Raw genomic sequence first — 22,902 nt, 5'->3', positions numbered from 1 at the left:
TGGGAGGGAGGGGAGGGTGGGTGATGGGTATTGAGGAGGGCACCTTTTGGGATGAGCACTGGGTGTTGTATGGAAACCAATTTGACAATAAATTTCATATATTAAAAAAAAAAAGAAATTAGCAAAGTAGAATGAGAAATGAGAAAAAGCTAGTAATTATCAAAGTCAGCATAGAACTGAGTTTCAAGAAGTGAATAGTCAACAATGTTGAATATCATGGAAGATACAGACCAAAGCTAACAAAGGTAGAAAGACAATTTAGGGGAAATAGAAACTATACAGAGAGAAGAAAACTTTGAAAAAGTATTAATAATATTATCATTGGAGTAAAAGAAGATATTGCAACCATGAAATAAGAACTGGATACTGTAGAAATGAGTTCACACAACAGAAAGAACTAATGAAATTACAAATATAATGGCAAAATCTTCTAAAACTAAGTGATGGAAAATAAAGGTAAGGAAAGCTCCCACAGAGTAGAGCAAAAAGACAAAAAGATGAAAAACAGGAGAAAAAAAATTGTCAAAAAGTAAGAAAACAAGTCCTAGAAATTCCATTGTTTGAATAATAGGGTTTCCAAAAATGGAAAACAGAGGTAAGGAATTCATCAATGAAATAAGTAAATTTTCTAGAACAAAAGCATGTGAGTTTCCAAAGTAAAGGATTTAACTATATGCTCAGCAGTGGAGGGGCACCTGGGTGGCTCAGTTGGTTAAGCATCCAGCTCTTGATTTCAGCTCAGGTCATGCATGATCTCAGTTGTGAGATTGAACCCCACCTCAGGTTCCGTGCTGAGTGTGGAGCCTGCTTGGGATTTTCTCTCTCTCTCTCTCTGCCTCTTCCTCACTCATGCTCTCTCTCTCAATATAAATAAATAAACATTAAAAAAATGCTCAGCAGTGGAAAAAGAAGAGTCTTTTCAACAAATGGAGCTGGATCAGTTAGATATATTCATGTGGGGGAAAAAAAAACCTCAATTCCTATCTCATGCCATACGGAAAAATCAATTGCAGATAGATGGGAGATATAAATGTGAAGGGTAAAACAATAAAGTATATAGAAGATAACATGAGAAAATATCTTCATGTGCTTGGAGTAGGAAAATTTTTCTTAAGTAGGAAAAGATTTAAAAATTGGGCTACATTAAAATTTTAAACTTCTTTTTATCAAAAGGTACCACTCAAAGACTAAAAAGGTAGGTAATAGGAGAAGGTATTTATAGTATATATAACTGACAAAGAGCTTATATCCTTTTTTTTTCTTTTTTTTTTTTATTTATTTTTTTTTCTTTTTTTTTATTTATTTTTTTTTATTTTTATTTTTTAATATATGAAATTTACTGTCAAATTGGTTTCCATACAACACCCAGTGCTCATCCCAAAAGGTGCCCTCCTCAATACCCATCACCCACCCTGCCCTCCCTCCCACCCCCCATCAACCCTCAGTTTGTTCTCAGTTTTTAACAGTCTCTTATGCTTTGGCTCTCTCCCACTCTAGCCTCTTTTTTTTTTTTTTTTTTTTTTTTTTTCCTTCCCCTCCCCCATGGGTTTCTGTTATGTTTCTCAGGATCCACATAAGAGTGAAACCATATGGTATCTGTCTTTCTCTGTATGGCTTATTTCACTTAGCATCACACTCTCCAGTTCCATCCATGTTGCTACAAAAGGCCATATTTCATTTTTTCTCATTGCCACGTAGTATTCCATTGTGTATATAAACCACAATTTCTTTATCCATTCATCAGTTGATGGACATTTAGAAAGAGCTTATATCCTAATTACATAAAGAACCCCAGGGCACCTGGGTGGCTTAGCCAGGTAAGTGTCCAACTCCTGATTTCAGCTCAGGTCACCATCTCATGGTTGGTGAGATCAAGCCCTGCATCAGGCTCTCTGCTGTCAGTGCAGAGCCTGCTTCAAATCCTCCATCTCCCTCTCTCTCTGCCCCTCCCTGCTTGCTCTCTCTCTCTCTCTCTCAAAAATAAACATTAATAATAAGAAAAACTCTTACAAATAGTAAAATTGACAAGAGACACAGAAAGGCACTAGACAAAAAGGATATCCAGATATTTAATAAACATATTAAAAGTTACTTTAATTAGTAATCATGGAAATGCAAATTAAAACCACAGTGAGATACCATTACCTATCCACCAGAATAGCTAAAGTTTTAAAACTGTCATTAGCAGGGGTGCCTGGGTGGCTCAGTCGGTTAAGCGTCCGACTTCGGCTCAGGTCATGATCTCGCGGTCTGTGAGTTCGAGCCCCGCGTCGGGCTCTGTGCTGACCGCTCGGAGCCTGGAGCCTGTTTCAGATTCTGTGTCTCCCTCTCTCTCTGACCCTACCCAGTTCATGCTCTGTCTCTCTCTGTCTCAAAAATAAATAAACGTTAAAAAAAATTTTTTTTAAAAAACTGTCATTAGCAGCTATTGGTGAAGATACTGAGCAGCTGGAACTATTGTAGGTAGGAACTAATATATTGCAGGTATAAATTGTTGCAGTCACTTTGTGAACTGTTTAGCATCATCTAACTAAAGTTGAGCATATGTATATGCCGTGACCCAGAAACTCTTCTAGATGTCTACTCAATGGAAATGAGTAGCATAATTTGTAGCAGCCTAAAATAGAAACAATCTGAATGTCCATCAACAGAATGACTAAATAAATTGATACATTCACATAATGGAATATTGTACATCAGTGAAAATAAATTAAGCACTATTGCTGTGCCCCAAAGTATGGGGGAATCTTACAAACATGATGTTGAATGAAAGAAGCCAGACACAAAAGAATAACTCTTGTATGATTCTACTTTTATAAAGTTCAAAAACAAGTCCCTGTTTAGAAGTTAGGATAGTGGTTAATTTGGGGGAAGAAGAAAGGAGATAATGTTTGTGAGGGGGCTTTTAGAATGCTGTTAGTATTCTATTTCTTGACTTCAATGATAGTTACACTGTTATAATGGCTATGTAATAATTCAACAAGCTGTTTGCTTAAGATTTGTACACTTTTAATAATTTATATTTTTATTTTAAAATACTAATTTAAGGGGCACCTGGGGGACTCGGTCAGTTAAGCGTCTGACTTCAGCTCAGGTCATGATCTCATGGTTCATGAGTTTGAGTCTCACATCAGGCTGTGTGCTGACAGCTCAGAGCCTGGAGCCTGCTTCAGATTCTGTCTCCCTCCCTCTCTGCCCCTCCCCCACTTTCTCTCTCTCTCTCTCTCTCTCTCTCTCAAAAATAATAAGCATTAAAAATTTTTTAATAAAATAAAATACTGATTTAGTCCGGAGCACCTGAATGGCTCGGTTGGTTGAGTGTCCAACTTCAGTTCACGTCATGATCTCACAGTTTGTGAGTTTGAACCCCACATTGGGCTCACTGCTGTCAAAACAGAGCCACTTTGGATCCTCTGTCCCCCTTTCTCTCTGCCCTTCCCGTGCTCACACTCTTTCTCTCTCAAAAGTAAACATTTAAAAAAATAAAATATTAATTTAATTTAAAAAGTGTGTGTATATGCACATGTCTACACACACACATATGTGTATAGGACAAAAAGACTGGAAGGAAATACACCATAATGTTAATAATAGTAATCTATGGCTGGTGGCATTATAGGTGTATTTTATTTTCTTTATGAATAGTATATTTTATATAAAAGCATGTATTATTTTTGTAATTTTAAAAAGGATGTTTAAGAATGAAAGAAAAATTGGTTCCACAGACTTAATAGTTCCCTCAGGACAGGTCTCATTGTTGAAGCCTAAGTGCTAACTTGGAGCCTTAATCCACATGATGGTTTGTTTCATAATTATTTATAAAAGACATCCTTTCTATTTTATCTTCATTTGTTACCATTTCTCGTACAGTCCTGTGGAAAATTTTACACTATAACATTTACACTGACTGGGTTTACTTTACCACTATTGAGGTCAATTAGTTTCGTACTCAAGACAAATATGAACATATGTAGAGACATTTTTATCTTGTTTTTTTAACCAAAGGATTTTTAAAAAAGATTTTGCCTAGAAGTTAGTGAGAGACAGCTGGAGAGGCTGCTTATGAACTCCAGGCCTAGTTTATCTAATTAAGACTATCTGTGTTCTTGTTCACGCATTCCTACATGCTCTACCCTCCTGTATTCTCTGACCCTTAATTTTGACATTTCATACAGATTAATCTTAAGTTTTCTCCTCTTCTTTTTATATATATTTTTAATATTTTTTAATGTTTATTAACTTTTTGAGAGAGAGAGAGACAGAGTGCTAGCAGGGGAGGGGCAGAGAGAGAGGGAGACACAGAATCCGAAGCAGGCCCCCAGGCTCCAAGCTGTCAGCACAGAGCCCGACATGGGGCTCGAACCCACGAACCATGAGATAATGACCTGAGACAAAGTTGGACACCCAACCTGACTGAGCCACCCAGGTGCCCCAAGTTTTCTCCTATTCTTATTCTACATGATCTCTATAGGCAATCTCAGCTACATCCTTGACTTTAAATGTCATCTATGTACTATGGCTCACAGATCACTTCTCCTATATCCAACTGACTATACATGTCTCCATACAATGGAGACATCCCCAAATCAACATATCCAAACGTGAGTTTATCTTCCTCCCCAAACTTACTCAGATACCAAATAGCACCACCATCTAGCCAGTGGATTATGATAGAAATCTTCTAGTCATCTCTAATACTTTTTACTTATAATCTTTGTGCATTCCATTGCAAGACCTGTTAATTTTACCTCCAAAGTATATTTCATCCTTTTCCACTTCTCTCTATTGATATTGCCATAACCCTAAGTCAAAACTCCTATAATCTCCCATCTTGATTGCTACCATAGTATTCAAACTTATCTTTCCATATTCACTATTGTTCCCTTCTATTCCATTCTCCACACAAAGTAACTTTTCTATAACTAGAGATTTTGTCATGGATAAAGTCTACATTTCATATGGCCTACAAAACCTTGCCTGGTCTGGCTTTTGCTTGGATTTTCATGTGATTTTCCCTCTTCTTGGAATACTCTTCCTATCCTCTCTCAGTATAAATGTACATGATTATCACAATAATTTATGACTTTATGCTTTTTTGAGCAAAAAATACAGTATTTCCTCCACTCTTTGTTAGGCAACTCCTAATTCATTTCCTCAGGTGTTCACTTAAATGTCACTTTCTCAGGGAAAACTTCTTTAACCTGTCTTTCTTCTCACACAAATATGTACATGTGTAATTATTTGTTTAATGTCCCTTTCCCCAACCAGTCTATCAAATCCACAGGCATAGGCACTATATATCTACTTTGTTTATCACCATATATCCAGTATTTGGCACAGATCCTGGCACATAGTAGGCTCTCATTTAATATTGATTGAGTAAATGAAAATGTCTTGGAAAATCCTCCTTAGGGCCTTTTGCCGATTCATGCTTTCCCAGATGACTTTCATTCCTTCAACAGTCACACCAACTCCTTGTAGTAGTTTTACCTAGATGCCTCAAATATTGACTCACTCCCTTTTTTGCTGCAGCCACCCATTTTGGCAGCTCTGCTTCTCATCTCCTGGGTTCCTTGTAGATCAGCAAACATTTACATAGTTTACCTTCCTTTATTTCCTATCAAATAAACAAACCCTTCTGAAGTTCTAGTTGAAATTTTACTGATAGTAACTCTCAAGGCTTTGCGTTATCCTAGTCCTATCCCAGCAGTTCTGTATAGTCTGTACACTACGTATTTTTTTAAGGGGTTATTTTATTTTATTTTATTTTATTTTATTTTATTTTATTTTTTTGACAGTAGAATATTTTAATATCTGGGTTTGCAAGTTTAATACATTATTATCTTATTACAAGAATGATAATACCTTACCTTTATATTATTTTTATAATTTCCAATGTACTTGTTTTCCTTATTAAAATTTTTAAAATATTTATGTATTTATTTATTTTTAATATATGAAATTTATTGTCAAATTAGTTTCCATACAACACCCAGTGCTCATCCCAAAAGATGCCCTCTTCAATGCCCATCACCCTCCCCTCCCTCCCACCCCCCATCAACGCTGTTTGTTCTCATTTTTTTCATGTTTTCTTTTTTTTTCAATATACGAAATTTATTGTCAAATTGGTTTCCATACAACACCCAGTGCTCATCCCAAAAGGTGCCCTCCCAAATACCCATCACCCACCCTTCCCTCCCTCCCACCTGCCATCAACCCTCAGTTTGTTCTCAGTTTTTAAGTCTCTTATGCTTTGGCTCTCTCTCCCACTCTAACCTCTTTTTTTTTTTTCCTTCCCCTCCCCCATGGGTTTCTGTTAAGTTTCTCAGGATCCACATAAGAGTGAAAACATATGGTATCTGTCTTTCTCTGTATGGCTTACTTCACTTAGCATAACACTCTCCAGTTCCATCCACATTGCTACAAAGAGCCATATTTCATTCTTTCTCACTGCCACGTAGTACTCCATTGTGTATATAAACTACAATTTCTTTATCCATTCATCAGTTATGGACATTTAGGCTTTTTCCACAATTTGGCTATTGTTGAGAATGCTGCTATAAACAATGGGGTACAAGTGGACCTATGCATCAATACTCCTGTATCCCTTGGGTAAATTCCTAGCAGTGCTATTGCTGCGTCATAGGGTAGGTCTATTTTTAATTTTTTGAGGAACCTCCACACTGTTTTCCAGAGTGGCTGCAACAGTTTGCATTCCCACCAACAGTGCAAGAGGGTTCCTGTTTCTCCACATCCTCTCCAGCATCTATAGTCTCCTCATTTGTTCATTTTGGCCACTCTGACTGGCGTGAGGTGATATCTGAGTGTGGTTTTGATTTGTATTTCCCTGATAAGGAGCGACGTTGAACATCTTTTCATGTGCCTATTGGCCATCCGGATGTCTTCTTTAGAGAAGTGTCTATTCATGTTTTCTGCCCATTTCTTCACTGGGTTATTTGTTTTTCGGGTGTGGAGTTTGGTGAGCTCTTTATAGATTTTGGATACTAGCCCTTTGTCCGATATGTCATTTGCAAATATCTTTTCCCATTCCGTTGGTTGCCTTTTAGTTTTGTTGGTTGTTTCCTTTGCTGTGCAGAAGCTTTTTATTTTCATGAAGTCCCAATAGTTCATTTTTGCTTTTAATTCCCTTGCCTTTGATGATGTGTCAAGTAAGAAATTGCTACGGCTGAGGTCAGAGAGGTCTCTTCCTGCTTTCTCCTCTAGGGTTTTGATGGTTTCCTGTCTCACATTCAGGTCCTTTATCCATTTTGAGTTAATTTTTGTGAATGGTGTGAGAAAGTGGTCTAGTTTCATCCTTCTGCATGTTGCTGTCCAGTTCTCCCAGCACCATTTGTTATAGAGACTGTCTTTTTTCCATTGGATATTCTTTCCTGCTTTGTCAAAGATTAGTTGGCCATACTTTTGTGGGTCTAGTTCTGGGGTTTCTATTCTATTCCATTGGTCTATGTGTCTGTTTTTGTGCCAATACCATGCTGTCTTGATGATTACAGCTTTGTAGTAGAGGCTAAAGTCTGGGATTGTGATGCCTCCTGCTTTGGTCTTCTTCTTCAAAATTACTTTGGCTATTCGGGGTCTTTTGTGGTTCCATATGAATTTTAGGATTGCTTGTTCTAGCTCTGAGAAGAATGCTGGTACAATTTTGATTGGGATTGCATTGAATGTGTAGATAGCTTTGGGGAGTATTGACATTTTAACAATATTTATTCTTCCAACCCATGAGCATGGAATGTTTTTCCATTTCTTTATATCTTCTTCAATTTCCTTCATAAGCTTTCTATAGTTTTCAGCATACAGATCTTGCACATCTTTGGTTAGATTTATCCCTAGGTAGTTTATGCTTCTTGATGCAATTGTGAATGGGATCAGTTTCTTTATTTGTCTTTCTGTTGCTTCATTATTAGTGTGTAAGAATGCAACTGATTTCTGTACATTGATTTTGTATCCTGTAACTTTGCTGAATTCATGTATCAGTTCTAGCAGACTTTTGGTGGAGTCTATCAGATTTTCCATGTATAATATCATGTCATCTGCAAAAAGTGAAAGCTTGACTTCATCTTTGCCAATTTTGATGCCTGTGATTTCCTTTTGTTGTCTGATTGCTGATGCTAGCACTTCCAACACTGTGAAACAACAGCAGTGAGAGTGGACATCCCTGTCGTGTTCCTGATCTCAGGGAAAAAGCTCTCAGTTTTCCCCCATTGAGGATGATGTTAGCTATGGGCTTTTCATAAATGGCTTTTATGATGTTTAAGTATGTTCCTTCTATCCCGACTTTCTTGAGGGTTTTTATTAAGAAAGGATTCTGAATTTTGTCAAATGCTTTTTCTGCATCTATTGACAGGATCATATGGTTCTTATCTTTTCTTTTATTAATGTGATGTATCATGTTGAATGATTTGCAAATGTTGAACCAGCCCTGCATCCCAGGAATGAATCCCACTTGATCATGGTGAATAATTCTTTTTATAACCTGTTGAATTCGATTTGCTAGTATCTTATTGAGAATTTTTGCATCGATATTCATCAGGGATATTGGCCTGTAGTTCTCTTTTTTTACTGGGTCTCTGTCTGGTTTAGGAATCAAAGTAATGCTGGCTTCATAGAATGAGTCTGGAAGTTTTCCTTCCCTTTCTATTTTTTGGAACAGCTTGAGAAGGATAGGTATTATCTCTGCTTTAAACATCTGGTAGAATTCCCCTGGGAAGCCATCTGGTCCTGGACTCTTATTTGTTGGGAGATTTTTGATAACTGATTCAATTTCTTCGCTGGTTATGGGTCTGTTCAAGTTTTCTATTTCTTCCTGTTTGAGTTTGAGAAGTGTGTGGGTGTTTAGGAATTTGTCCATTTCTTCCAGGTTGTCCAGTTTGTTGGCATATAATTTTTCATAGTATTCCCTGATAATTGCTTGTATTTCTGAGGAATTGGTTGTAATGATTCCATTTTCATTCATGATTTTATCTATTTGAGTCATCTCCCTTTTCTTTTTGAGAAGCCTGGTTAGAGGTTTATCAATTTTGTTTATTTTTTTTCAAAAAACCAACTCTTGGTTTCATTGATCTGCTCTACAGTTTTTTTAGATTCTATATTGTTTATTTCTGCTCTGATCTTTACTATTTCTCTTCTTCTGCTGGGTTTGGGGTGTCTTTGCTGTTTTTCTTCTATTTCCTTTAGGTGTGCTGTTATATTTTGTATTTGGGATTTTTCTTGTTTCTTGAGATAGGCCTGGATTGCAATGTATTTTCCTCTCAGGACTGCCTTTGCTGCATCCCAAAGCGTTTGGATTCTTGTATTTTCATTTGTTTCCATATATTTTTTAATTTTTTCTCTAGTTGCCTGGTTGACCCATTCATTCTTTAGTAGGGTGTTCTTTAACCTCCTTGCTTTTGGAGGTTTTCCAGACTTTTTCCTGTGGTTAATTTCAAGCTTCATAGCATTGTGATCTGAAAGTATGCATGGTATGATCTGAATTCTTGTATAGTTATGAAGGGCTGTTTTGTGACCCAGTATGTGATCTATCTTGGAGAATGTTCCATGTGCACTCGAGAAGAAAGTATATTCTGTTGCTTTGGGATGGAGAGTTCTAAATATATCTGTCAAGTCCATCTAATCCAATGTATCATTCAGGGCCCTTGTTTCTTTATTGACCATGTATCTAGATTATCTATCCATTGTTGTGAGTGGGCTGTTAAAGTCCCCTGCAATTACCACATTCTTGTCAATAAGGTTGCTTATGTTTGTGAGTAATTGTTTTATATATTTGGGGGCTCCCGTATTAGGCGCATAGACATTTATAATTGTTAGTTCTTCTTGATGGATAAACCCTGTAATTATTATATAATGCCCTTCTTCATCTCTTGTCACAGCCTTTAATTTAAAGTCTGGTTTGTCTGAGATAAGTATGGCTACTCCAGCTTTCTTTTGACTTCCAGTAGCATGGTAAATAGTTCTCCATCCCCTCACTTTCAATCTGAAAGTGTCCTCAGGTCTAAAATGAGTCTCTTGTAGACAGCAAATAGATGGGTCTTGTTTTTTTATCCATTCTGATACCCTATGTCTTTTGGTTGGTGCATTTAGTCCATTTACATTCAGTGCTATTATAGAAAGATATGAGTTTAGAGTCATTGTGATATCTGTAGGTTTCATGCTTGTAGCAATGTCTCTGGTACTTTGTCTCACAGGATCCCCCTTAGGATCTCCTGTAGGGCTGGTTTAGTGGTGATGAATTCTTCAGTTTTTGTTTGTTTGGGAAGACCTTTATCTCTCCTTCTATTCTAAATGACAGATTTGCTGGATAGAGAATTCTCGGCTGCATATTTTTTTCTGTTCATCACATTGAAGATTTCCTGCCATTCCTTTCTGGCCTGCCAAGTTTCGGTAGAGAGATCCGTCACGAATCTAAATGGTCTCCCTTTATATGTTAGAGCACGTTTATCCCTAGCTGCTTTCAGAATTTTCTCTTTATCCTTGTATTTTGCCAGTTTCACTATGATATGTCGTGCAGAAGATCGATTCAAGTTACGTCTGAAGGGAGTTCTCTGTGCCTCTTGGATTTCAGTGCCTTTTTCCTTCCCCAGATCAGGGAAGTTCTCAGCTATTATTTCTTCAAGTACACCTTCAGCACCTTTCCCTCTTCTTCCTCCTCTGGAATACCAATTATGCGTAGATTATTTCTCTTTAGTGCATCACTTAGTTCTCTAATTTTCCCCTCATACTCCTGGATTTTTTTATCTCTCTTCTTTTCAGCTTCTTCTTTTTCCATAATTTTATCTTCCAGTTCACCTATTCTCTTCTCTGCCTCTTCAGTCCGAGCTGTGGTTGTCTCCATTTTATTTTGCAGCTATTTTATAGCATTTTTTAGCTCCTCCTGGCTGTTCCTTAGTCCCTTGATCTCTGTAGCAATAGATTCTCTGCTGTCCTGTATGCTGTTTTCAAGCCCAGCGATTAATTTTATGAATATTATTCTAAATTCACTTTCTGTTATATTGTTTAAATCTTTTTCGATCAGTTCGTTAACTGTTGTTATTTCCTGGAGGTTTTTTTCAGGGGAATTCTTCTGTTTTGTCATTTTGTATGGTCCCTGGAATGGTGTGGAACTCTAGGGCACTTCCCCTGTGCTGTCTTGAATAACTTGCGTTGGTGGGCAGGGCCACAGTCAGACCTGATGTCTGCCCCCAGCCCACTGCTGGGGCCACAGTCAGACTGGTGTGTACCTTCTCTTCCCCTCTCCTAGGGGCGGGATTCACTGTGGGGTGGCGTGGCCTGTCTGGGCTGCTTGCACACTGCCAGGCTTGTGGTGCTGGGGACCTGGCGTATTAGCTGGGGTGGATCGGCAAGGTGCACAGGGGCGGGAGGGTCTGGCTCAGTTCACTTTTCCTTCGGAGATCTGCTTCGAGAGGGGCCCTGCAGCACCGGTAGGGAGTCAGACCTGCCAGAGAGATGGATCCGCAGAAGCACAGCGTTGGGTATTTGCGCGGTGCAAGCAAGTTCCCTGACAGGAACTGGTTCCCTTTGGGATTTTGGCTGGGGGATGGGCAAGGGAGATGCCGCTGGCAAGCGCCTTTGTTCCCCGCCAAGCTGCGCTCTGTCGTCTGGGGCTCAACAACTCTCCCTCCCGTTGTCCTCCGGCCCTCCCACTCTCCGAGCAGAGCTGTTAACTTATAACCTTCCAGATGTTAAGTCCCGCTTGCTGTCAGAACACCCTCCGTCTGGCCCCTCCGCTTTTGTAAGCCAGACTTGGGGGCTCTGCTTTGCCAGTGGGCTGCCCCTCCCCCCGCCCCCCTCCCTCCCGCCAATCCATGTAGCGCGCACCGCCTCTCCGCCCTTCCTACCCTCTTCCATGGGCCTCTCATCTATGCTTGGCTCTGGAGAATCCATTCTGCTAGTGTTCTGGTGGTTTTCTGGGTTATTTAGGCAGGTGTGGGTGGAATCTAAGTGATCAGCAGGATGCGGTGAGTCCAGCGTCCTCCTACGCCACCATCTTCCCAGAAGCGTCTCTGTACACTACGTATTTATAAGCTTTGCCTTATTTCTTCCAGAACTGCTGTTGCCACTACTACCACCTGGGCCCAGAAGATTCCCCAGTTTTCTCTATACCTCTTTGAATTTTTAGAGGGGATGTCACTCCATACTTCCAACCAGTTTAGACCATCTCTTTTGGGAGACTAGGTTCTGCTCCTACTTTTTCATATCCTAATTGAACCACCCAAGGGTCAGAATTGGTATTCAAACCATCTATGCTTGTTTTTTGGAGCACTGTTTCTGTTCTTCCCTCATCCCTGTTCTTGGCAACAAGGTACTCAGATGCCCAGTCTTTGGTTTATACAAAGTGCATCTCATTTAATCTCAGTTCTGTCTGTATAGAGCTACTGAAAACTAGAATCATTGGAGGTGAGACTCTATAATCTGCATTTTGAACACAAACCCAGGTGATTATTCTGTGTATTAACATTTGAGAATCAGTGTATTGGTGAGAACTCTTTTATCCTCACTATGGGGAAAATGCATTATTCTGACTAGTCCTATATTCTGTATAGTGACATAGGCCAAGAAAGATTTGACTATCTTTAGACACACCATCCAGCTTTCCATTCAAGATCCTGAAACCAGCTAGTGGGTCACAGCCTCTAGATGAGGCTGGAGGCCAAAGTTCAGTGTCATAGTGAACAACAGCCTTTGAAGAGAAACCAAATACAAATCCTAGCTAATATACTTCCCATCTGTTACATTACTTACCTGTATAAGCTTTAGTTTTTTCATTTTAAAATTAGGATAATAATACTACCTTCTAGACTTGTTATGAGGGTTCATTGGAATTTACTCACCAGATAAGCACTGAGCACCTACTGTGTGCCAGGTACTGTTCTACATGTTGCAAATATGCCCACAAACAAAACAGTTTATGCCCTCAAGGAGAGTATGTTCTAGTGAGGATATGTACAAAAAGTGCTTAGACTTTGGCATGTAGGAAGCACTAAAAAAATGGCTCTATTAACAAGTATTTAAGGATAAGGAGTATGTTTGTTTTGCTTTGCCACTTTAGGGATACAAAAGAAGTGTAGGATATATTATTTACCCACCTGGAGCTTAAATCTAGATGGCCAATGAGACATGCATTTGTTTATTCTATAAATATTAACTCAGTGCTATAATGAGCCAGGAACTATAAGGTACAAAAAATGAACACCTACTCTTAAAAAATTTCAATTTATTTGGGAATATATGAGAAATGCACAATTCTGATGTACAGCAAAATGCCACAAGTCTTTAGGAAAAGCAATAATAAAGTGCTAAGAAGAGTATTACTCCTTTTATATCCATGTGAGCATAAGATGGACATACTTTTGACAGGGAGGGAGCAGTGGGTTGTATGGTTAATTCAGTTAGGGGATAAAAAAGAGCTTCTCTTGCCAAATGAGCTAAGCAGTGTTGGCCTTTCTGTATACTTACTTTATGGTTTCCACTGCTCATTGTAGCCCTGACTGAGGCAATATTGACAATGAGAAGTTTCATTTTTTTGGCTAAAGAATGGGGTACAGGAGTGGGAGAGAAGTAAAGGAAAAAGCAGAAGTAAAGTCATAAGGAAATGTGGTTGACTTCTGGGAACGCTAAGTTTCTAGCTGAACCATGACATAAATATAGGGTAGACAAGGCTAGAAATGAAAGACAAGGCCTGAGCAGAGAGATCCTTGAATGCCAATCTAAAGCATTTGGACTTAATTTAATAAAAATGGTGCATCACTGAAGACTTCTGAGTGGGCAAGTGATATAGTCAGAACTGTGTTCAGTATAATACATTTGAAGAAAGTAGCATATAGTAGATACCATAAACTGGACAATCATATGTGTTAATTAGTACTTGTAGAATAAATGAATGTGTGAACCCTCCTGATTTCATGGAGAATAAGATGCTCTAAAAAAGCTTAGCTGAAAAGCAACTTTTCTGTGTAGACCTGGATTTCATTTGAGCAGGACTTTGAACTAGGAAGACAAGAGGAAAGGTAGACTAATTAAACATGACATGAATTTATTTAATGTTTTATTTATTTATTTTGAGAGAGAGAGAGAGAGGCAGAGTGAGAGAGACAGAGAATCCCAAACAGACTCCACGCTGTCAGCACAGAGCCCTGCACAAGGCTTGATCTCAGGAACCACGAGATCATGACCCGAGCCAAGATCAAGAATCAGACTGAGCCACCCAGGTGCCCCAAACATGACGTGAATTTATATTCTATTACATGACCACACCTATAGAGCATTTGATTAATAGTCTTTTGTAACTTGGAGGCAGGTTGCTAAAAACTTAACGTAAGACTCTGGCTTTGAGAAAGTGAGAGAAGATTCCGTTTTCATTCCACAAATATTTCCTAGGTGCCTACCGCATTACCAGTACTGTGGTATAGGCAATTCAGCTGTGGATTCAACTTGGGATTCAACTGTAAGCAAGTGGCTAGCAGGGCACTAGGGGAGAAGAATGTGTAAATAACTAAAACTGTTTTAATGTGTTGTAGTGAGAACCAGATATGAAAGATATTTTGAGTATAAATTTATAAAACATATCACCTTATGTGCACCTCTGCCTGTGCTTTAAGGGGCAAGTTTCTAGAAATTCAGAAGTGTTGACTCTGCTTAAGAAGCTAAATTTTAGGGGCGCCTGGGTGGCTCGGTTGGTTAAGTGTCCAACTTCAGCTCAGGTCATGATCTCACGGTCCGTGGGTTCGAGCCCCGCGTCGGGCTCTGAGCTGACAGCTCAGAGCCTGGAGCCTGTTTCGGATTCTGTGTCTCCCTCTCTCTGTGACCCTCCCCCATTCATGCTCTGTCTCTCTCTGTCTCAAAAATAAATAAATGTTAAAAAAAATTTAAAAAAAGAAGCTAAATTTTATAGTGAACTTTAAAAACAATTTTTTTTTATTTTCTAAGGAAGTATTTTTTATTTTACAATAATATCTATACTTTAAGGCTTATTTTGAACTTCATAGGAAGGCAAAAAGAAGAAGAAGAAAGAAATGTCACCTTCCTAGGAAAAAAATATATCATTTTTTTCATGTTTGTGCATTTCCTTCTGGGATTTCTCCCCCTAGAATGGTATTTGTAGACCTTGTAAGGGAATACAACTGGAACATAAGTGAGTGTGAAACTAGCATTAGCCCTCTTACATTTATTTATAGGACCACACAGTTGACAAAGCCCAGAATAAGGCAGAGTAAGCCGTCTGTTTTTTAATATCCTCAAAGAGTACCCCTTCTGCCAAATGTGTAGCATATGAATTCAGGGGATTCATGTCACCATTCCCATTCCTCACAGGTGCCCCTGACCCCACAGCTGGGGCCAGCATTGATGATGAGAACTGTTGGCATTTGGATGAAGAACAGGTGAAAGAACAAGTGAAACTCTTTCTCTCCCAGGGTGGTTACTATGGCTCTGGAAAGCAACTCAATTCAATGTTTGCTAAGGTAAGATATGAAAGGTATTGGTTTTTTTGTTTTGTTTTGTTTTGTTTGTTTTTTTACTTTAATTACACGGGCCTCACCACACTTCTGGCTTCATGCATTTTAGCTAGCTCACTAGACCTATCTGTCCTGAAAGCTTGAAAACTATTGGGAGATGCTGAACAGAGCAGACCTGATCCCGAGCAGGTGGCATCCAGAGACCCCTACAAACTCACCCTGGTAGTCCTCTTCCTTCTGCTCCACTCTAAATAAGTTAGCATTGCTGTGGGTTTTAGTAAGGAAGCCATCATCCCTCTGCCTTGAACCCAAGGCTGCTGGATGAGGCCTTGAAGAGATTTAGTCTTTTGGAACTGGGGGCTCTCACGGCGGTCTTTCTTTTTTTTTTTTTTTAACACCTTCAGTAAAAGATAATTCACATACTGTAAAAGTCACCCACTTAAAGTGTGCAATTCAGTGGTTTTTAATATATTCGCAGATATGTGCAGCCATCACCACAGTCAACTTTAGAACTTTTTCATCACCCTAGAAAGAAATCCCATACTCTTTACCTGTCACTTCCCTATCCTCCATTTCTCCTCTCCCAGCTCTAAACAACCACTAATCTACTTTCTGTCTCTATATATTTCCCTATTCTGGACTTTCATAGGGAAGGAATCATATAGTATGTAGTCTTTTGTGCTTGGCTTCTTTCACCTAGCAGAGTATTTTCAAGGGTCATCCATGTTGTAACATGTATCTGTGTACTTAATTCCTTTTTTAGTTGAATAATATCCTAATGTATGGATATGCCACTTTGGTTTATGCATTCTCTGTTAGTGGATATTTGTATTATTTCCATCTTTTGGCTATTACAAATACTTTTATAAACATTCTTATACAAGTTTCTTTGTGGACATGTGTTTTCATTTCTCTCTAGGATTGAAATTGATAGGTCATATAACTCTACGTTAATCATTTGAGGAACTGCTAGACTGATTTCTAAAGTGGCTGCACCATTTTACATTCCCACCAATGGTGTGTCAGGGATCTGATTTCTCTATATTATCACCAATACTTGTTGTTATCTGATTTTTTTATTCTAGCCATCCTAGTGGATATGAAGTGGTATCTCATTGTGTACAGCAGGCTTTCTTGATATATGCAGAGAACTTGCTTCTAGAACAAGAAGGCTTCTTTTTGGCTCTTTGGATATGTTGTGCTTAGATACTTCATCTTCTCCTCCCCTTCCTTCTCCTGCTTTTTCATGATGTGCAGTCACCAACCCCTGGCCCCTCCTTATGTGTCAGGTTCGAGAGATGCTGCGGATGAGAGATTCCAATGGAGCCAGGATGCTGACGCTGATAACTGAGCAGTTTATGGCTGACCCACGACTCACACTCTGGAGGCAGCAAGGAACAAGCATGACAGATAAGTGCAGGCAGCTCTGGGATGAGCTAGGTAAGTTCCCCTATCTCAGAGAAGTACTATGTCTGTCCTACCAGTTTTCCCCCTGGCAACAGTGTTAGTGAACACTTGCCATCAGTCATTACATAGGTCTTGCTAAATGAACTTTAGCCTAGCTGTGGAAGATACAGGCTTTACACAGGCTATCCAGAGTATTCTGAACTCACTTGTGTTGCTTCCACAGCATTGTGCTTTGCTATTGACATCTGTTCCAGATGTTACCACATAGAAGTCTTTGCTGAGGGAAAACCTCTTCCCTTGGCTTCTACTGCATGGCACTAGCCTGGCTCTCCAAATACTTATCAACCTCACTTTTCTTGCTTTTCCTGAGTTTTCTCTTCTTTATCACTACTAGATGGACCTCTATACATAGGGCAGTTTCTAAGACTTGGGCCTTGGACTTCTATTCTTCTTCCACTATACTCCCTTGAGAACTTTTTTTTTTTAATGTCATATCTTCAGAGCTTACCTCTATGTTGATCTCAGCCTTATCTTCTTTCCACTTATCTGAGTTCCAGTCCCATATTAGCACTGCTTGTGACCATTTCCACTGAAAAATCCCCTGATTACCTCAAGCTTGAGAAATCCAAAGATGAACTCAGGCCTTCTACCAAAAAAGGGTGCCCTGACTCTGGCATTGGCACCACCATTCCTCACTCTACCAAACTTAATGTCAAGCACTCATTCTTCTTTCATTCCCAACATTCAGTCACCAACTTCATTTGATGCCTTGACCTTCAAACTGCAATTCAGTGTCCATTCACACCTTTTATTTCCCATCACCACTGGTCTGGTTGAGGGCCTTGGAAATGTTTAGATTAAATTAGACCTGTGGCCTCCTGAATGACCTCTCTGTTCTAGATTTTTCTATTCAAGGCCATCTTCTTTGGTCATCATTTCTCTGTATGAGTCCGCTGCTCCAAGGCCAGTTTTGCAGTGCTAATACTCACAACTCTCCCTATTTTCAGAATCTTCCATACCCTGAATCCAAGCATGGCCCCCCTTTTTAGTTATACTGGAAAAGCTCTCTGTGTAGCATACTCTGCAAGTTCTGATACAACTCCTCCATACTTCCTCCATGCCAGAAAGCAACAACAAACTTGGGCACTCATACAAAATAATACAAGAGAAAACTGCAGGTTAGGAGTTTAGTGTGCTCTTCTGGGCTGAAGCCCCTAAAACATACATTTCATATCCTCAGGGCTAAAAGCCTCAGAGTATGAGGCTTAATGACTCTGTAACTATACTTGGTTACTTTGGGGCTGGTAAGTATGAGTTTTTGGTTTTGGGTACTGAGGCTTTTTTATCTGTGGCATTAACGGCTGTGGCATTAACAGCTTTGAAGCACTCATTACCAATGAATAGCTACATTATTGAGTGTTATATGCCATTATCTGTTGAAGATTATACTCACATTTTTTTCATGTAATTCTCATAACAACCCTATAAGGTAATCGTGTGTTTATTGCAAAGAAACAGAGACCATTCTGGTTACTTCTCCATACAGAATAAAATTATAGGAGACTGTCTCTGCCAGGACATAGTTACACTTTCTGAGGTGTAGAAATATTGCATTATTATTCCAAAGCTACTGGTCCAACCTGTTGTGACCAAGGTCACGTGATACAATGCATGGCAACTTGGGACTACTTCTAGACTCTTTACTCAGAAAGGATTGCAGTCATGGACTCCCTTCCAAGGTAAGATTTTGGCATCTTCATGTTTTTAGATGGGAAAACTGAACTCAGAAAAGTTAAGTATTTTATTCAAGGTCACATACCAGTAAGTGATAGTTCTACCTATGGAACCGCAATCTGTTTGATTCCAAATCAAACATCCTTCTGCAACATCTCCCTCAATTCTATCTTGTTATTTACTTTTTTCTCCAAAGTGCATGTTTTTTTAATTTAAACTCAGCCTTCTTCAGTGAGTTGGTTTTATCTGAGGCCTGAATCTCATAGATTAATTTCTGGCATACTCATGGGATTGTGTTGTGGACTTGGGCTTTGCCTTTGAGACAAAGGTAGGTGAGAAGAAGTAAACACAGCTGGTCTCCAGTGTTTTTAAAGCACTTGTCATATACTTAGGTTCATTATGAAAAGCTCTTGCTTCTGACAGCTTTATACCTAAGAAATTGCTATAACAATCTTCCAAGAAACTCTCAGCATCCTGCAAAGACAGTGATTCTCAAACTTCTCAAAATCACCAAGAGTACTTATTTAAAAAGGTTTCTGGGCCCTGTCCTCAGTTTTTGATTCCGTAGTTTGGAATAGGGCCTGATAATTTGAATTTCTAACAAATTTTTTTTTAAAGAATGCTGTTGCTACAACTGAGGGTTGCTGGTAGGGTGTTGGGTGGAAGGATGGGCTAAATGGGCAAGGGGCATTAAGGAGGATACTTGTTGGGATGAGCACTGGGTGTTATATGTAAGTGATGAGTCAATAAATTACATTCCTGAAATCATTATTACACTATATGTTAAATAACTTGGATTTAAATTTTAAAAAATAAAGAGGGAGGGAGGCAAACCAGGAGAGACTCTTAAATACAGAGAACAAACTAAGGGTTGATGGGGTGTTGGGGAGAGGGGAAAGTGGGTGATGGGAATTGAGGAGAGCACTTGTTGGGGTGAGCACTGGGTGTTGTATGTAAGCCAATTTGACAATAAGTTATATTAAAAAAATTTTTTTTAATAAAAAGAAAAAAGAATGCTGTTGCTGCTGTTCCAGAGATCACAATTTGAGAACCACTGCACTAAGGAAAACCTTATCAGGTCAGACACCAGAGTGTGGTGCATTCATGCCTCCCCTAACTACTCTGAGGGTTCCTTAGTGTTCACACAGCCTGCTCACCTGGGAAGACCTAAGTAGGGTTTGTAGGAATTTAAAGGAATGGACTCACTACTTTCAGTCCCTGAACCAGAGAAAATAGAAACAGTCAGACATGAAGTTTTCTCATCTCCCCATATCTGTACATATATACTTTACTTTATATTCTGTTAAAATCTATGAAATATCTTGGGGCGCCTGGATGTCTCAGTTGGTTAAGCGTCTGACTTCGGCTCAGGTCATGATCTTGAGTTTGAGGTTCATGAGTTCTAACCACAAGATTAAAAAGTTTTTTTAAAAATCTATGAAATATCTTTGCTCCCATAAAAGGGCAAGTCTTACATATTTGTTCTGGGTCCTATGCCATCTCCTTTTCTCAAGAATTCTGCTCCTGCAATTATCTCCTCCCTGTGGCATTATTTGTTTTTTATTTTTTTAATGTTTATTTATTTTTGAGAAAGAAAGACAGAGTCTGAGTGGGGGAAGGGCAGAGAGAGACGGAGACACAGAATCCGAAGCAGGCTCCAGGCTCTGAGCTGTCAGCACAGAGTCCAACACGAGTCTTGAACTCACAAGCCATGAGATCATGACCTGAGCTGAAGTTGGACACTTAACCAACTGAGTTACCCAGGCGCCCCTCTCTGGCATTTTTTTAAAGGTTTCTTTTAATTAACTTATTTTGAGAGTAAGAGAGAGAACATGCATGCAAGTAGGGGAGGAGTAGAGAAAGAGGGAGAGAGAGAAAATCTCAAACAGGCTCCACACTGTCAGTGCAAAGCCTGACTTGGGGCTCAAATCCACAAACCGTATCATGACCTGAGCTGAAATCAAGAGTCAGACACCTAACCACCTGAGCCACTCAGGCACCCCTCTGTCATTATTAATTTCTCCCTCTCTACTAGACCCATCCCATCAGCATACAAAAATGCTCTAATATCTTCAGTCTCAAAAAAAGTGCCTTTGATGTTTTCATCCCCTTCCAATTATTACCCCATTTCTCTTCTTCCCTTCAAAGCAGTATTTCTTATTTTTAAGTTTTTATTTGAATTCTAGTTAGTTAACATACAGTGTATTAGTTTCAGGTGTACAGTGTAATGATTCAGCACTTCCATACAGCACCCAGTGCTCATCACAATATATTCCTTAATCCCCATTACCTATGTAACTCATCCCCCCAACCAACGATTCTGGTAACCAACATTTTGTTCTCTATAGCTAAGAGTCTGTTTCTTGGGGGGCACCTGGGTGGCTCAGTCATTTGGGCTTCTGACTTCTGCTCAGGTCATGGTCTCCCAGCTTGTGGGTTCAAGCCCCATGTCAGGCTCTGTGCTGACAGCTCAGAGCCTGGAGCCTGCTTCAGATTCTGTGTCTCCCTCTTTCTCTCTTCCTCTCCCCCACTCACTCTCTGTTTCTCTCTCAAAAAAATAAATAAATAAACGTTAAAAAAAATTAAAAAAAAAAAAAGAGTCTGTTTCTTGGGAGCACCTGGGTGGCTCTGTTGGTTACGCATCCAACTCTTGGTTTCGGCTCAGGTCATGATCTCCTGGTTTGTGGGTTTGAACCCCACATCGGACTCCGTGTTAACAGTGCAGAGCCTGGTTGAGATTCTCTCTGCCCCTCCTGTGTGCACACTCTCTCTCTCTCAAAATAAATAAATAAACTTTAAAAAAGAAGAGTCTGTTTCTTGGTTTGCCTCCCTCTTTTTTCCCTTTTGTTTGTTTGTTCTGTTACTAAATTCTGCATCTGAGTGAAATCATATGGTATTTGTCTTTCTCTGACTTATTTCACTAAGGATTATACTCTCTAGCTTTATCCATGTCATTGAAAATGACAAGATTTCATTCTTTTTTGTGCTAAGTAATATTCCATGTGTATATATTACCACATCTTTGACACTTAGGCTGTTTCCATAATTTGACTATTGTTGATGCTGTAAACATTGGAGTGCATGTATGCTTTTGAATTAGTATTCTTGTATTCTTTGGGTAAATATCTAATAGTGCGATTGCTGGATCATAGAGTAGTTCTATTTGTAACTTTCTGAGGAACGTCCATACTGTTTTCCACAGTGGCTGCACCAGTTTGCATTCCCACCAACAGTGCAAGAGGGTTCCCCTTTCTCTGCATGCTCGCCAACATCTGTTGTTTCTTGTTTTTAATTTTAGCCATTCTAACAGGTGTGAGGTGATACCTCCTCATAGTTGTTTGTTTTTTTAATTCACATTAGTTAACATAGAGTGTAGTATTGGTTTCAGGAGTAGAACCCAGTGGTTCATCACTTTCATATAATACCCAGTGCTCAGGGTGCCTGGTTGGCTCAGTCAATTAAACATCCGACTTCAGCTCAGGTCATGATCTCACAGTACGTGGGTTCAAGCTCCACACTGGGCTCTGTGCTGACTGCTCAGAGCCTAGAGCCTGCTTTGGATTCTGTGTCTCCCTCTCTGTCTGCCCCTTCTCCCACTCGTGCTCCCTCTCTTTCAAAAATAAATAAACATTTTTAAAATTTTTAATAAATAAAAAAATAATAACACCCAGTGCTTATCCCAGCAAGTGCCATCCTTAATACCCACCACCCCCCACCTCCCCTCACCCCATGTAGCCCATCCCCCCACCCACCTCCCCTCCAGCAATCTTCAGTTTGTTTTCTGTGTTTAAGAGTTGCTTATGGTTTCCTCTCTCTCTGTTTTTATCTTATTTTTCCTTCCCTTCCCCTGTGTTCATCTGTTATGTATCTTAAATTCCATATATGAGTGAAATCATATGATATTTGTCTTCCTCTGACTTATTTTGCTTAGCATAATACACTCTAGTTCCATCCACATTGTTGCAAATCGCAAGATTTCATTCTTTTTGATTTCCGAGTAATATTCCAGTGTGTGTGTGTGTGTGTGTGTGTGTGTGTGTACACATACATACATATATGCACACTACATATTTATCCATTCATTAGTCAATGGATGGACATTTGGGCTGTTACCATAAGAGGGAGTGAGAGAATCCCAAGCAGAGCTCAATCTCAAGAACTATGAGATCATGACCTGAGCCGACGTCAAGAATTGAATGCTTACCCTGAGCCACCCAGGCACCCCTCTTACTCTTTTCAATATGGACAGGCTGACAGTGTTGCAGATCTTTAAGTTCTGCTTCTTTTTTGATTAACA

General features: G+C 39.4%; 1 protein-coding gene across 1 annotated transcript in view; it reads left to right on the top strand.

The window, feature by feature from the left end:
• Nucleotides 1-22,902, top strand: part of ZSWIM5 (zinc finger SWIM-type containing 5) — a 73,334-nt gene that overhangs the window by 5,758 nt on the left and 44,674 nt on the right. Inside the window, exons 3-4 of the mRNA XM_042948591.1 lie at nucleotides 15,322-15,470; nucleotides 16,754-16,904. Coding sequence (XP_042804525.1) covers nucleotides 15,322-15,470; nucleotides 16,754-16,904 — 300 coding nt within the window. The remainder of the gene's footprint in view (nucleotides 1-15,321; nucleotides 15,471-16,753; nucleotides 16,905-22,902) is intronic.

The sequence above is a fragment of the Panthera leo genome, chromosome C1 (assembly GCF_018350215.1).
Source record: "Panthera leo isolate Ple1 chromosome C1, P.leo_Ple1_pat1.1, whole genome shotgun sequence".
NCBI lineage: Eukaryota > Metazoa > Chordata > Mammalia > Carnivora > Felidae > Panthera > Panthera leo.
The sequence above is the reverse complement of the archived record's forward strand: the minus strand, read 5'-3'. Positions and strand labels throughout refer to the sequence as shown.